Source organism: Hibiscus syriacus, unplaced genomic scaffold, assembly GCF_006381635.1.
Source record: "Hibiscus syriacus cultivar Baekdansim isolate YM2019G1 unplaced genomic scaffold, ASM638163v2 tig00016004_pilon, whole genome shotgun sequence".
Classification (NCBI taxonomy): Eukaryota; Viridiplantae; Streptophyta; class Magnoliopsida; order Malvales; family Malvaceae; genus Hibiscus; species Hibiscus syriacus.
Genome location: NW_024062379.1, coordinates 1222146 through 1239503, shown reverse-complemented (window position 1 = coordinate 1239503; position 17358 = coordinate 1222146). Strand labels below are relative to the sequence as shown.

The following is a 17358-nucleotide window of genomic DNA, read 5'->3' as shown; positions in this document are numbered from 1 at the left end:
ATTTAAGGTATAATTTGGTGAAGTGGTTGGAGTTGCTCTACCTTTTCCCCGTAACTCAGGTTAAACTTTGATTGTAGCTTTGAATTGGTAGTGAGATTCAAGAAGCTTATGAATCTACAATCAGATATTTCGGTGATTGAATTGATGCTTAACAAGGTATGAGTGGTTCTTAAAAAATTACCGTCCATCAAAATTCATTTCGTGGATAGAGGGGCAAACCACGTTGCACACTCACTCGCTCATTGGACTTTGTCGAGAATTAATCCTCTTTATTTTATTTTGGATGAACCGGAATATATTAAAAACCATGGAGATATGCATTCTGTGTAACGCACCACACACATCTCAAAGCAATTTATTTTGCTAATGAAAAACCACAGATTACAAGCAATAGATAACTGGGAGTAAGCCAGAAATTACTCAAAACAAAGCTACCCCATGACTAAATAGTTATACTCATCATACACTCCATTATCATGCAGAAGCAATATCCTGTGAAGAGGTTTTGCAGGAGAATTTAAACGTTAAATGAATCTCCCACATTTGCTTTTCTAAAAAACTCTGTGTGGAACCACAAAAGTTTCTGCCTTCTTAGAGGAAGTTTCATTTGGTGCCCCAAAAGTGTGCACGCCCTTCTTGTTCACTTCCAGTTCTTTCAAGCTGTCAAAGCTGCAAATCTTGGCTCTTTCTTCAACCACTCCTTGTCTCTCTTCTTCCTCTGTGAAAGGAACCCCCAAGAACATGACCAACTCTTTTACACGATAATTGACATCTTCCTTAAGATCTTCATATTGTAAAAACAATATTTTATTTGGGTTTTCTTGGCTTTCCTTCCAATACCCTAACACATAATCAATAAATGGTACAAACTCAAGGACTCCATGGCAGAACATGTCAAATGCTTCATCTATTGATACTGGCTCTAAGCTTTCGTCCCGTAGCTCGTGTCGAAAAACCCAAAGAGAAATGAACATATCCATGGGATTTCTACATATGAAAACAATCTTACAGTCAGAATCTTTAATGGAAGTCGGCAAAGAAGTATAAGGAACTTGAGTAGCGAAAAGCCTTGGATTATAAAGAGAGCTATTGTCGAGATCAGGAAAAGGGTTGTTCATGTAGAGATCATACTCCAAGGAACGAACAAGCTGGTGAGGGTTAGAGGTGAGCAAAGGGTTTTCATCCATGGCGAACTGGTGGCGGTTTACGGTGGTGAAAGTCAAGGCCTTGAGCCAAGTAGTGCCACATTTTGGGAAACTGGCGACGATAATATCAGTATCTAATGCTTGAAATTGTATTTGGAAAGGTATCATACCTCTTAACGCAAGAGGTGCGTGCCAAAAACCTTGATAGCAATGAAGATTCAATCCAAGCCTAGGGATTGCAACGGGCTGGGTTCGGGCCGGGTATTGGTTTCGTTCCCGTCCCAGATTAAAAAACTCATACCCGTCTCAGTTTAAAAAATCACGGGGATTTAAATGGGGATTCCCATCGGGTAATCGGAGAAAACCGCGAGAAAACGAGTATCTCCATTTAGCATAAACAATTATTTAAAAGGGTATCGGGCCGGAAATATATATATTTAAATTAAATATATAAATATTATATATATTTTTCTAATTTAAATTAAATTTATTAATATTATATTTATATATATATATATATAATAATTATTTTTAATATTTATCGGGCTGGGTAATTGGGTAATCGGGGCGGAGATTACCAAATTCGTCTCCGTTTAGCATAAACGGTTTTTCCCGTCTCCGTCCCCGTTTAGCATAAACGGTTTTTCTCCGTTCCCGTTTAATTCAATTTTCTCCGTCGGGTTCGAATTTTTTTACCATCCCTATTCAAGACAGGTTTTATCTTTAACTTTAGGGACGGTTTGCACCAGTTGCTGGAATTCATCTTCCTCCGCATTGCAGATTTCTGATGTATCCATAGTGAAACCAGCAGCTGATCAAGAAAGGAATAAGGAAGAAGAATCAAATTAGTTTCCAATAAAACTTTGTAGGTAAAGTACACAACTGATCGTATAAGATATTATTTTATTAAGTCGCCTGATTATAAAAAATTATAAAATAATATATTGATTATATAGCGTTGCTTCATGGGATCCATTGACTATTAAAGTTACAAAATGGTTATCCAATTATTCATATGTTTCGAATTCATTCTTTTCCGTTAAAAATTGACAACAATCTGAGCTGGACGTTAACCTACTGACTGAGATATAAAATATGATCTCAAAATCTCAAACGACTATTATATTTCAGTCAACATGTTAAAGTCTAGCTCAGATGATCATTAATTTTTAACAAAAATGATGAGTTTAAAATATAATGAATAGTCGGGTGACCATTTTGAAACATTCAATAGTCGAAGGACTCAACAAAGTAACACACTATAATTTGAGGACCCTATAATTAACTACAATCTGAACTAGACGTTAACCTACTGTCTAAGATATAATAAAATATGATTTTATAATCTTAAAGAGTTATCATATCTTAATCAATATATTAACGTCAAACTCATACGACTATTAATTTTTTAGCGAAAAAAAGACAAGCTTATAACATAATGAATAGTCGGGTTACCATTTTTGTAACTTTCAATAGTTGAGAGACTCAACAAATTAATACACTATAATTGAATAATCATTTTGTAATTTTTAATAATCGGAACACAATAATGTAGTATTCTATATAGACGGGACCATTTATGTATTTTACCCTGAATTTTATTCCTTTTCACTATATACTAATTGTTTATTTTATTTACATTATAAAATCACCATACGTAATGGTTGTGGCACCGGAAGAAGCACGTATGCACCGTCTCTGACTCTTATTTGGATTAGACGTGTGTGGCTCTTGTTTAGATTGGATTTGGTTTGACATATAATTTTTTTTTAATTAGTAGGACCATAAATGATATTATAGGATATGAGAACTATATAAATATATTAGATAAAATTTAAAAACAATTGTTTAAATCATATATTATTTTACGTTAGATGTTTAATTTTTTATTAAAATAAATATTTAACGTTTTATTCTGCAATTAAGGTAAATTTTATTATATATGTTACAAAATATATTTTACAATAAAAATATAACATATGATGGTTTTTCAATTTTCTTTTAATATCTTTTAATGTATTTTTTAATATATTAATATGTAAATATATTATATATATTGTATTTCCCTTTTAATTTAGTTTTTATTTGTTTATTAGTTTTACCCATTGTCAAATATTTTAAATATTACTACGTTTTTTAAATTAAAAAAATTATTCAGATGTTTTTATTTTTGAATTCCCTCAATTTCATTTACCTTTTATAATAAATATCTAATCTTATTTTTATTATTTTAAAAATTATTCAAGAAGAATCTTATTGTCTTAGACGTTAGACAAATCAAAATCTTTTGAATTTATTTCATTTTCATAATAATAAACAAATACCTACGTTCCATTTTTAATATGAAGTAAGAATAATTCGAGGTTCTATTTGTACTAAATGTTGAGCAAATCGAAATCTCTCGGTTTTATTTTTGTCACATTAAATATTAATAATTATGTTCTGTTATAATTTTTCTTAATATTTTAAAGGAAAACCCAGTTTATTCTGGATGTTGGGCAAATGGAAGTCTTTCGAATATTAGTTTCCTTCTTTATAAGTTGAAAATTAATTATTGTATATAATCATAATTATTCGAAAAAATCCTTCTTACTTTAGATGTTGAGTAAATAAGAATCTTTCAAATTAATCATATTTCGGTCCCGTCCTTTTTTTTTACTTTCATTCGCCCCATCATAGTCATTTAGGGTTTAGAGACCTAGCTAGAAAGTTTAATACTCAAATTAAATACCTTTTGATTGCTTGAATTTTTCGTATTTAGACTTAAAGTCCGATAAATTGTTTTCAACACACTAAAGCATAGTTTAAAACCTAGGTATTATTTCAAGTTGAATGTGTCACACCCCAATTTAATATTTAAAGCATACTTAATTTAATTAAGGGACCATAATGGATATATTTAAAAAAAATTGGGTTAGTTTTGAAAATTAGGAAGTTCAGTGACTCAACCCTGAATTTTCTCATTTTTCTAATCACTAGAAAAAAATTAGTGGTTGTGATGGTTTGAATCCACATTCAAAGTAAGGAAGGCCATACTCCTACTGATTATGTTAGGCCATTATTAAATTTATAAATAAATAAAATAAATTTTGTGGTTTAGGCTCATGTCAAAATAACTAGAAACCATCTCCCATATCAGACACCAAACCCATTTTCCCCAAAATTAAATCCCCCAAATCCCTAAGTTGTCACCGCCCTCTCCACCATCGATTCGACATCATACAGCCGCCGTTGAGTGCACTGCCACCCCTATCGTGATCGTCGTCTTGCTCCGACTAAAACATGACCACAATCCTGCCGTAAGACAACCCACTCATCGTGGAAATCAACATGAAGCTTCACCAGAGAAACAAGCCTTTGCCTCGATTTTCTTCGTTTTCCGTCGGATCCGGTGGTCGTCTCAGCTCACCGCCCTCACCCTTGCATTTCATAGGTGATTCCGATCAAAACCCAGGTGGGTTCGTCGTCTCTCCGTCGCTGCTCTGTTCAACCACCATGGGTGAGTTATTAGTCACTTTTATGGTCATTTTAATTGTGATTGTGGCTTGTATTGGATTTAATTCGTGTTGTTTGGCTATGTGGATGCTTTTGGAGTAATCGGATCACCTCAACAACCCCTGTCATCGTCGTACGCACTGTCGGTGCGCGTGGGACTTCTCGACCAACCAATGAAGCTATAGATCTGGTCTGGTCAGACCAAACCGATTCAAATCGGTCCAAACCGACTCGACCGATTCAACTCAGTTGAGTCAACCTATTGACTTTGACTTACAGTTGACCTTACCATTTACTTTGACTAGAGTTGACTTTGACATTGACCAGCGTTTACTTTGACTTTGACCAAAAAGTCAATTTTTTCAAAAAAACATATTTTATGCTTTTCGACGTACTGAATCCAAATTCGAAGTCTTTTTAGCCAAATTCGAACTCAAAAGCCTTTGAATTGACCATTAAACCCAAAATGCATATGTATTTAAGTATTTTATTTAAGCGCATTTTAAATTATGGACAATGATTAATTCGTGTGTTATTATTTGAAGGTACTCGTGACTCTCCCGATCGTTCGACAGCTTAACCCAACTCCTCTCGATCCATTTGACCCCGTCAGCCAATGATTACATGTATTATTTTTAAACCCTAAGAATAATCGAATTAAAATATTATTCCGATAGTAACTTTGTTGCATTGTGAATTAGGTTCGAGCATTGTTGCAGAGCATGACGAGACAGGTGCTCAGTAGACTCACTGACTGTCCCCTTTTTGCTAAGTGTGTTCCCTATGTGCTATATGATTATTTTATCTGTTTTGATATGCGATTTACCGAAACTACTAATATATTGAATCTTTTCGATATTATGATTTACTGATTTACCGGTTTACTATTTATGTAATATGACTGCTTGATATATGTAATCTGGTTACTTATTTTCACTGGGAAATATGATTATGTCGATTTATGGTCATGGAATTTACTGCTTACTATATGAATTTTTTTATTGAGATATTGTTTGGTAGGATTCTGGAGTAAAGAGGTTAAGTTCTGATTAAGCTGGTAATTCCTTACGGACCTAAGATGACCCTTGGGTAGGCTCTGAGGCCACAAGAACTTTCTTGGGTAGGCTCTCAGGCCCCAAGATGCTCCTTTAGGTTGACCCCTATATCCAATGGGTATAGGATAAGTTCTTATGGATGCAGTCTGGGGATTGCATTATGGTGTACAAGAGGTGGGTAGTTATGATTTTAAAATATAAACCCAACAGTTACTTTATGAAACGTTAATTAATTATTTTCTAAATACTTTTCTATGACGTTCTATTTGCACTATTGGAACACACTGACCTCCCTAGATCATTCCCCAACCTTTTAGATACTTTTGGACAGGCACCCCTGACTTGGCATATAGAAGATCGACAAATCACTTACAATACTTTTTGTTGTAATATTTTTATCTTCTAGACTACCTTTACTTGGTGACATGTGCTTGCATTATTTTAAATTACATGTTTTATGACGTATTTTATTTTACTACTAACGCTTGTGATATATGTGATACTAGATATTTGGTTTACTTATGTTATTCGACATTTTTGCGATACTCTTCAAACTTTATGTTTATATTACTGATTTGGGTAATATAATGAATTTAAAGTATTAAAGGATGTTTTGAAAATTTCAATATAATCCACTATATCTAGTCGTAATGTATAGACTGGGTTTAGGGGTTATAAAATGGACTTTCGATATCCTTCTAAACGTCGGAGGATTTAAAGGCTATTTAATAATAGATTTTATCTTTGAATATTCTAAAATCATATGTAGCCATAGAGAATATTTCTAAGCTTTCTTTGACGTTAGAGAATTTCGAGGTATTTTAAATAGTTGTAATGTAATACCCCAAACATTGGGTTAATGACTAAATAGTAAGGCTTTAAAAGTAGTGGTTTGATTTTGATAAATTAAAATGTTTAAGGATTGATTTGGAAATTTTTGTTTAGGATATATATTCAAAGATGGAAGAATTGGAAGGGAAAATGGTATTTTGGCATGAAATGAATCTAAAATTCATTTTATGTTAATATAACATGTGATGAAATAGAAAAGATAAGGAAAAGCCTAAGAGTTCTCTCTTCCTCTTCTCTTCTTCATTCCACCGTGAGCTCCCAATTGCTAAGGTAAGTGATTTGAAGTTGGTTGTTCCTTTCATTTTTGAGTTGGTTTTTAATCTTGGGTTGTTATAGAAGCTTAAGAAAGCTTAAAGATGATTAGAAACTTTGGGATTGAGGAATTAATGGTAATTTGGTAAAATGGGTTTTTAAGGGAATTGATGAATTTGATTAGTAATTTGATTTTAAAGGCATATTTGACTTGTCAAAGGTTTGAATAAGGTATTTGAAGTATTAGAAAAGATTGGAAACATGTTTGAAGAATGGGTGTAAAATTTAGTTTTAAATGTTCTATGGAGAATTGTAGATGTTAAAGGGGATTTATTTGATGTAAATTGGTTGGGATAAATGTTATTGAGTTTAAGGGTATGAATGAATTTAAAAGTATGAGATTTAGGTGAATTTTAGGCTAAATTTGAAATGAAATAAGTGAATTCTGGGTAAGGGTATTAGTATTGAAATAACAATATATATACTATATGAATCGGATAAACATCATCGATACTGAAGGGGTAGTATCGATATTGGGGGTATCGATACTGATATTAAGGTATCGATATCATAATTGAAAAGGAAATTCCATAGTGCAAAACATGTATCGATACTGAGGTGGGCATCGGTACCATAGAAGGGAAGTATCGGTACTATGTAGACTACCAATATTGTTCAGTTTAAAATTTTGAATTAGGTGTTTTATTTCGTTTAAGTAAATGTCGATTGGTTATCAATTATTTGAGATCTGGTATTGATTTTGGTTATGTTCTTATGTAGAATTCGATCAATAGCAAGTATCGATCAACTCGAAGTAGTAAAGAGATTAAGCGAAAGTGAAAAAGGATTTTACTTAGGACTTAAGTGAGGCAAAGGTTATTGCAACTTACTTATTTTATATTTGATGTGAGGACAGCTTGCGATAAGTCAACCTCAAAGGTTTTCGATCAAAAATTATTTTAATTATTTTATGTTAAATTTTATTGTTTTACCTAAATTGTATTTCATATCCATTGTTTTGACTTGGTTACTATAAGTATATATGTTCTATGTGAATGAATGATAATTTGAAGAAGGCTATGTAAATATTTATGTTAAAGTCTAAAGTATGTGCTATGAGAATTAGAGGTATAATTGGCATGCCAAGAGTCGAGGGTTCTACACGATCCTTCGGAACAATTCTATGTGGTCATTTGGGACAATTCTACGTTATCCTTCGGGACAAATCAATGTGGCACTTCGGTGTATATTCTATGTCGCACTTCGGTGCAAATTCTAAACGACAGTTTCAATTGCAATTACAATGCACAACCTCAAATTACTCACATACCTTGAGGTCTCAGTGATATGTGTTGGGCTAATAAAACAAATTGATATGAATTGAACAATGTATAACAATATACGTTATTTTTATGAAGTGTATGTTGGTTTCCGTACTCAATGTTTTTTCTGAAATGTTTAAGCAAGTGTTTTTAATGTTTTATTATACTCATTTATGCCTCACTAAGTTAACGACTTAGCGTGTAAGTATTTTCATACGTAAGTTCAAAGAGATCTGAAGAGTAAAGCTAGGAAAGATCATCATACACTTTAAAGAATATCATATCAGAACGATTTGAACAATAGATGTTTCTTGTTATTTTGAAATTTTATTGGCATGTAACATAAATGTACTACAAATGTTTAAATCGCAAATGCTCTGATATGTTTTGTAATTATACTATTTAAAGTTTATGTAAATATATTAAGTATTTATGTTCATCGTGAAACATATATTTTTATAGTAACTTTTGTATGAGGGCTTTCCCACTAAAATAAAAATAAAAATTCAAAATTTAAACAGATTTTTAAAAAGTCAAAGCTTTAAAAAGTCAATGTGACACCTCATATTCGTGTCCGGGTCAGGTACGGGTCAGGGGTGTTACATTTATTGGTAATAGAGCTAAGGTTTAACTGATTTTAAGCTCAAAATGAAGTAAATTATGTTTTAAAAAGTATACATGCCAACGAAATATTAAAAATCTCTGATCTGATAGGGTAATGAGTATGTTGTCCTTGCTAATATAGTTCAGTAATTATATCTTTATAGATGTTAGACTACGAGGGCTCCCGATGTGAAGTGGGAATAGGAGCTAATGAGGGTAGTTGCAATTCACATGCCTCAGTTAGGCAAGGTGAAGAACATGCACCTCAGGGAGTGCCTGTGCAAGATCATGGAATATTCTTCTGGACGTTGGACGCGATTCTGACGCGTTTCCAACCGTATGTTTCCCTATCTCCTAAGATAAATGTTGCTAAAGTGCTAAAAAGTTTATGAGCACCTGAGTTTATAGGAGAAACTGAGGAAGGTCCCGTCTCTATGGATCTTTGGTTTAATGTGTCACACCCTCATTTAGGGGTTAAATTATAATTTTCGGATACTTATAGATAGTTTTAGAAAGTGCAAGAAATTCAGGGACCCTTTCTAAATTTACCCATTTTTTCTGGACAAAGAAAAATAAAACTAGTTAATTCTTTCCCCCAAAATTCCCAAATTAGAAACAAAATTCCCAACCTTGAACCCTAGCCCATCAGCCTCTTTATCACCGATTCTTCACCGTCCGACCATCGTTTTTGGTGCCATCACCCCCCGTTCGGTCCGTATTTGACTGGCGACCAATACCCATTTATATTTCTACCACGAAACGACGTCTATCATCGTGAATTCAATCACAAAGCTTTGACGATTAACCTAACCCTGATCGCCTCAATTTTACGTCAATTCCGACCAAACCGTCAGCAATAGTGTCTCACCGCCCCCAGCATCGTGTTCCCCAACTAATTCCGATCAAAATTCGATCAGGTTGTCGTTCACCGTCTTCATTTTCGTCGAACGTCGGTGTGAGTAAGTGCTTCAGACCTATTCTTTTATTTTGATAAATTTTTGGCTGATTGTTGATGTTTTTGGATCGATTTTGTCAAGTACGTGTGACAATATCTTCGAGTAGCATTTACAGAAGTATGTGTCCTCAACTAATCCTTAACCAGCTGAGTATACATTCTCGTCAGAACTCTCCCTCATTCCAATAAAATAATCATAATGGAATTATCCTTGTGGAATAAATTCAACATTGGTTACGAGATTAGGTTCATAGATCGGTAACATCTCCCAATTTTATTTCTGGAGTCGGGTCAGATTTTCTCGGATAAGTAACTCTCACATTACTCGTGAGGTACTTTATAGAATTTGTACAAATGTTATTGATATTCTTTTATGCATAGGTTGAGCCCTAACACATAGAAAACTTAAGTTAGCTTATTACAGAGAAAAACTCAACTGTGGAGTTCCGACTTAAAGAAGTACGGTTGTAGTCTAGGGGCATGTACTGACCATACATCTTTTGACTGTCCACTGACCGGTTTATCTATAAAAATTTGACTCAACCTAAGCTCTAATACCACTAAATGCAACATTCATTGACCGATACGGGTGACCCGATAGGATCCGAGGTGTCACATTAGGGCTACCGGAGTGACCTACCGTAAAAATCCCAAAAAAAATAATTTTTTTGTTAAAACATGTAAAATCATAAAAATAATTTATAAACACAAAAGCAAAATTTAACAATATTCATAAATAAAACAGATTCTAGACTCGGATATAAAAACGAAATACAAGCTACATACCCCATAATCACATGCATTGTACTCCGCAAGCAACGCCTGTGAGACTCCCTTACTGATGTCGATAGTTGTACTGGTTCAATCCTTTTAACTTGAAAAGGTGAGTAATGGAGTGAGCTTTAGAAAGCTCAATAATACAGTACTACCAGATGATGTTGAAGAACATACAGATAACAGATAAACATATGTTTCCTTACTGATTCAAACATCTACAGACTTTTATGTTGAGCTGAAATCCCACGGATATATTACATAGGAAATGATAGTAAGATTCCAGTTCAAAGGAAATGTTTCGGATGACTGTGTTCAAGATATCATAATAGTGTGTTTAGTGTGTTCCCACCAAAAACCAGTAAAAAGGGTACATATCTTTTTAAACAGTTACAATTTAAAACATATTTTTAAACCATATTAGAACCCTCCAATCGAATGCCGATATGCAGTTTGCTAGAACTGTATCCATATGAACTTACCCTAAGCCCAAAGGGCGTAGGTGCCAACCTAAGGGAGCATATTGGGTCCATAAGGTCTTACCCTAGTCGAAGCATAGGTGCCCACTTGAGAGGATTGCCCTCAGGTCCATAAGGTCTTACCCAAAAGCACATAGCTGTGGTGTCATCCCTAAAGGAGTGCCTTAGGGTCCATAAGGTCTTACCACTAGGCCTATTAGGCCCAGGAGCCCACCCAAGAGTCACCTTAGGTCCATAAGGAATTACCAGTTGGTGTTGAAGCTATACAAGGAATTACCAATAGCGACTGAACCTGCTAGTGTCTTCAGTTATACCAGAGTCTCAGAGTACCCAGTATAAAAATAATTTTAGTCAGTAAATGGAGATATCAAAAATCAGAGTAGAAATCAGAGATCAGAACAGAAATAAGAGATCATAATAGAAATCAAAGTTCATAGCAGAAATCAGAGGTCAGACTGTATTTCAAATAACAAAGACATACTTTTAAAATCAGAGAAAACATCTGTATGATCAGGGAACACACTAGAGGTTCCATATATTATTCGGAGGTACTTGATAATCCAATCGGAAAGGGAAACACAGATATTCAGTATACCGATAGAATGCTGGAAAAAGAGAATCACTATCGAAAGAGTTCATTAGCTGGCGGAATCATCAGTTATTCAGAACCCGATTTATCAGGATATATAGTATTTGAATATCTTTTAGAGGCAATTTGAAATTAGAAAAGTATTTAGAATCCTTTGTATCTGAGTTACTTGTGTTTCCAGATATAACAGGAGTGATTCCATTATTCAGGAAATCAGATGCATTTTGGGCATTAAGTTCTTGGATAATTCTTAGTGAGTTGAGTTGATAAGGGAGAAACGAAGATTCAGGCATTTAAGATTTATGTCAATATATCAGAATATATACTTAACTCGAACTGAACAACTGCCAGCACTAATGCATGTCAACCGGTCAATTCGTTTCACTTCTAGGGTATTCATTCTTTAATACCAACAACTCTTGTCCATAGATCATCTTCAGAATCATTACTGAATTTCTTAGGAAGATGAACAAATATTTCAATGGTATTTATTTCATTTCTACATTGCAACGATATCAGGTAATGTCAACATTCTTGATCCGGTGTTCATAACCCTTAGGGACGGTACATCATGTAAGTTCATCAGTTTTTCCAGACTTACACAAATCACTTACTTAATCCTCAGTGATTGAGGTTACTTAGTTCATTTAGTAGTCAAGTCTATCTCGGTCACTTCGGTGTTTCCAGAGTAATTCTATCATTTCCGAAATTCGAATACATACAGTACTTCCATTTCGTTTAACTTGGACATATAATATAGTCATATTGATATTCGAGGTTGATTTATTCATTTCAGAGTTGTTGGTATTTAGTTATTCCAGTGCTTAGACATTCTTTGGGTCATTTTACACTTCATTGAATTTCAATATAGTTCCGAAATTTAAATCGATGATTCCAAGGTTCAAATGGATCAAGATATAAGTTCTCAGATTGACTACATTATCATAGCCATCCATTTTTCTTTTTACATTTTAAGCGTATCATCATCATTTCATTCAAATCTTTCAGTGACATTACTTCTGATATATTAGGCTTCAAGTATTCTAGTTCATTTGATCAATGGAGGTTATTATAGTTATTACGAAGTTCAAGAATATTTAAGTAATTCCTTTCAATTCAATTATATGCAGTTTTTCTGATAATTAGATAAGTACGTCCTTTCAGAGTTATCCTTCACCATCCGGGGAAGTCTTGGTCTTTTATGGTACAAGGGTATTTTCATAATTTTACCCTATAGTGCTCTTTTTGGTAATTTCTTATCCAAATATTTCCCACATTTAATCTTTAACGAGATTAATAAGAATTTACGCATTCTGAGATTGATTGATTTATTGATTAAATTATTGAAATGAGATTTATTTTTGACCAATCTACTAATTCCTTTTTTGAGTTGTTAGAGTCGTAAACATTGTTCAGTCTTTAATCCAATTTCTGTCTGATTCCAAAGATTGTTAACTACCCTAATGGACCAATTATTTTCATTCATGCATTTATCATTTATCAGTGAGTCCCGAAAAGCATACAAAAGGTAGAAGAGTATTGCCTCAGTTTCCGTACCATATCGATCAACCATTTAAACTCCATTCGATCGTCCTCAAACTTGAATTCAACGTCCAATAATTCCTCGGATACATTGCACATGAATTTACATCAGAAACTGAACTTAAATGAGAAACCAACTTAAATCCAAAGATAAAACATTGAAAAACGACTTATCGGGTTCGAATTTGGCAAAACAGACTTCGAATTCGGATGTCAAAAAAACATAAAATAGGGCTTTTTAGAGAATTTGACTTTTTTGGGCAAAGTCAACAGTATGACCGGTTAAAGTCAACGGTCTAACCGGTCAAAGTCAATGGTCAAATAGTTGACTCGGTCAAAATCAACGAGTTGACTCAGTAACTGGACCGAGCCAGACAGGGATGGTCGTGTCGGATCGGATCAGGCGGGTCAGGCAGATGGGTCGGGTTGACCGATTTGAGCTGGTACAGACTGGTTGGATCGGTCCAGAAGCTTCCAAGGCAAGGGAAGAAGCTCACAAGTACTGCCGGCGCGTAGCTAAGCGTGCGACGGTGATGGAGGTCCGATTGGTCAACCGATTATTCCCTGTTCATGTACTTGACAAAATCGATCCAATAACATCAACAATTACCCAAAAATATATCGGAATTAAAAGAAGAGGTCTGAAACACTTACATACATTGGCGGTCGGTGAAAACAATGACGGTAAATGGAAACCTCGGTCTGGTTTTGATCGGAATTGGCTGGGGAACACGATGTTGGAGCGGTGAGACACTATGGCCGAAAGTTTGGCCGTAATCGACGTAAATCTTAGGCGATCGGGGTTAGGTTACTCGTCAAAGCTTTGTGACTAAATTCACAATGATAGACATCGTTTTAAGGTAGAAAGATGTAGGGGTATTGGTCGCCAGTCAAAGACGGACCGAACGGGGGTGGTAGCGCCGAAAACGATGGCTAGACGGTGAAGAATTGGCAACAAAGAGGCCAATGGGCTAGGGTTCGGGGTTGGGAATTTTATTTCTAATTTGGGAATTTTTGGAGGGAGAAATAACTGGGTTGGATTTACTTCGGCGAGAAATTATTTTATGTCTAGGATGATCTAGTATGCTATGCCTATGTTACCCGACATGATATATAATATTGTTTTAAGAGTATCTCTAACATGAAACCTGATAAACTATTGATACAGTAATACTACTCAACGTTAACTGCATCCCTTGGTTTGTCAATCTATTGCTACGGCAATACCCCTTAGCGTAAACAGTAGCGCTAGCATATCTACTTAAACATTTATCCCTTTTAGTCGAATGAAATCTTCTCCTTATCTCTAAGGCGGATTAGAACCTCACCATCTCAGATAAGTTCCCTTGTTAACGTAGATCTAACCTAACTATTTCGAATATTAGGTATCAACTCCTAGAAAAATGGCAATCTTTCAAAAGTTCTTACAAAGACTATGAATGTTTTACCCTGACACTAGACAATCTTTCAAAAGCTCTTATAGTGTCAAGGAAAAAGATAACAACAGTGAACAAAACAACATTTAACAAAAATATACTTAATCATTCATTAACTATCAAATAAAATATCATCCAAGCATTTCCAACACCAAATAAAATAATTCATGGTGTAAATAATATCATCCCAAAACAATATCCATTAAATATAAGCCCTTTAAAGATAAGAAATGAAGAACAAGAGGAAGAAAAACTCCCAGAACAGAGCTCTACCATGACATCAGACCACCACCATGACTGTTCTAGCGCACCAGCCTCTCTCGAGGGCCTGGCCGCTGCTCAACCGAAGCCTGGCTATGGAGGGCACCAAGGACGGGCAAGAGCATAGCGGTGGAAAAGGAAGAAGTTGCAGTCTCCTTTCTCCAAGCCTTTTTGGTAGGGTATATGTCTATCTTTTGGAGGGTATAATGTGATATTTATAGTGGGAATTTCTAGGGTTTAGTTCCCTTGAAATTTCCCTACATACCCCTAAAATTCATACCCATTGTTTGAATAAAATAGCAGCTGGCAGTGGTCCCAAATTCTTAGTTGGGGAAGGGGTTCATGTGAGATGCATTGGAAAACTGACTACACGATGTCAGCAATTTTATATTGTACTGTGTCAGACCTACTGATATAGTCACGTCTACACCAGATCCGGAGGTCATGCCACACGGTCCCATTACTAGGTCAAGGGCCAAACAATTCAGGGAAGTTCTCTTAACTAAGTGTCTTGAAGCTTTTGATTCATTTGATAACTTAACACTCTCTAATGTTATGTTATATAATGTTTTAATAGCTAAAGAGTAACTTAGTATGAATTCATATTACACATTGTTATTTTAATATGTTAATAATGTTAGGATAGTTTTATTATCATATTATGCATGATTATTATATATACATCAAGGCAGCATACTTATAATGCATTTCATTAGTTTATTTGCATTCATGTTAACTCTTAGGCTTTATACATTATCTTACACATATTAGGAGATGATGTACTTAGCTCATGACCATCATACTTAGCTCACATTACCATAAACAAACATGGCAGCAAGGTATTTAGCTCGTTTTAGCTCAATATCAAGAACTTACCTTGTTTCCTTGCACATATAGGTAAAATGGAGTATGATGCACGTTGAGGTAGCTTGGTGAGCGATTTGGAAGTCACATACAGCTCACAAACAGCTCACAAAGTACAAGGCAGCTCATGGAATGCTAAGGGAAGCTCGATTCAGCTGGAGAAGCTTCAAGCTAGCTAAACATAGCTAGTTGGACTATTTGAAGCTGAGTTACTAAAAGTGATGACAAAGGTAGCTGAATGTAGCTGAACATGCTGTTATGGAGCTCAAAAGGACTCGGCTAGGAAGATCATTCATAAACAGCCCCATTCTTGCTAGCTAGCTCAACACTCAAGCTAGCTTGGAAGGAGACACATGCACGCCCAAGATGGAGCACATGACCAGCCATCATTCCATGCGCAAGGCTACACCACAAGCATCCTAGAGAGGCCATGTTCACGCCTTGTGACCAGACCACCATGTGATAGGCGTGTGACTTCATTTAGGCGCCAAGATGAAGAGTCCTCTTATCATTCAGCCAAGCACTCCTTTCTCTCCAATTTGGCGCCAACTTGAAGGGGTACAAGCACTATTCGGCCAAAGGATATTTTCCTCCATTTAAACCGAACCATCATCTCTATTTGTAATTAAATTATGTCATTTTATAGAGGCACAAGGGCTGGTCGAATCCTCTTGTAACCATTCGGCCATATCCTTCCATTTCCTATAAATAGGAAAGCATATTTCATTTGTAAACAGACCTTTTATTCAATTAAAGTGAGATTATTCTCTTCTTAAGTCCTGGTGACTTTTTATCGACTTATCAAGTATTTTATACTTGTGGCGTCAACCCCTTTTCTTTCATCTTGATACTTCTGGTTCCTAGTTCATATAACTAGTGGGTCAAAGTACTTAACACCACCCCTTGAAGAAGCAATATAAAGATTGGGTCTCTGCTCTCTATAGCATTGGTTCTTCTTTGAGATTTCTTCAAGATACTATCCTCACAACCATCCTTTTATTTCATCTCCATAACCATAGCCTTATCAACTATCTTCCGCTTCCATTACTCATTATTTAAATAGCCTACCAATTCACCCACACGTCTACCACCCTTAACCATTCTATTTTGAGCCATTCACTTTGCAGGTTGTTTTGCTTCCTTCCTAGATCCACAATCATTTGAAAAGGTACAAGTACCTTACATCAAGCGGTAATCAGAGCTTTGGTGGAAGAAGCAACGTGCAACAACAACAAAAAGAAAAATACAAAAAGAAGTGCAAAAATGAAGTGCAAAGTCAAAGAAGAAAAAAAAATCAGCAAAGAAAAATTGAAGGACTCAAAATTCAAAGCACTCAAAAAGAAGAAAAAGCAAAGAAAAGAAAGAAAAGTTGGAAGCACTCATCAACAATTCTCATCACCAAGCATTTTCAAGTAAGCCTTTAAAATTGATTGTGGTGATAGAAGGTTGTGAAGTGACTTGTGTAAGTAACCCTTTCATTCTCTTCTTTCTAATTTCTAAGCCACCTTTTCAATTATATTTGTTTTTCATTCCTACTAACCATTTGCAGCCGACGCCAAACAAGTGAAATTACTCGATATAGTCTTGAGTAAAAGTTCATTAGAACTTGAGACAAGAGAATTGAGGGAAAAAAGGCTGGAGCGTGTGTGAGATCAGAAGAGGACAAGTAAAAGCCATTAAAAGTCCTAGAGTGCAAACACGAGCGGATTGAGTGACATCAAGTTTTTCTTGGAG

At 35.0% G+C, this 17358-nt stretch overlaps 1 protein-coding gene and 1 long non-coding RNA gene across 2 annotated transcripts; one reads left to right on the top strand and one right to left on the bottom strand.

The window, feature by feature from the left end:
* Positions 1–347: 347 nt before the first annotated feature.
* LOC120208175 (cytosolic sulfotransferase 15-like) lies at positions 348–1942 on the bottom strand. The gene is made up of 2 exons (XM_039207514.1): positions 1892–1942; positions 348–1391 (listed from the first exon to the last, which is right to left on the bottom strand). Exons 1-2 carry the CDS (start codon positions 1940–1942, stop codon positions 552–554), a joined length of 891 nt encoding a protein of 296 aa, XP_039063445.1. The 3' UTR covers positions 348–551.
* Positions 1943–4256: 2314 nt separating this feature from the next.
* Positions 4257–5503, top strand: LOC120208179. The gene is made up of 3 exons (XR_005524276.1): positions 4257–4888; positions 5186–5266; positions 5342–5503. It is a non-coding gene; the product is annotated as an uncharacterized LOC120208179 (long non-coding RNA).
* Positions 5504–17358: the final 11855 nt, after the last annotated feature.

Coding starts and splice junctions, on each gene's coding strand:
- LOC120208175 (XM_039207514.1), bottom strand. CDS start 1,942: ATGGATACATCAGAAATCTGCAATGCGGAGGAAGATGAATTCCAGCAA. Junction 1,392..1,891: donor AAGATGAATTCCAGCAACTG/GTGCAAACCGTC, acceptor GCCCGAACCCAG/CCCGTTGCAATCCCTAGGCT.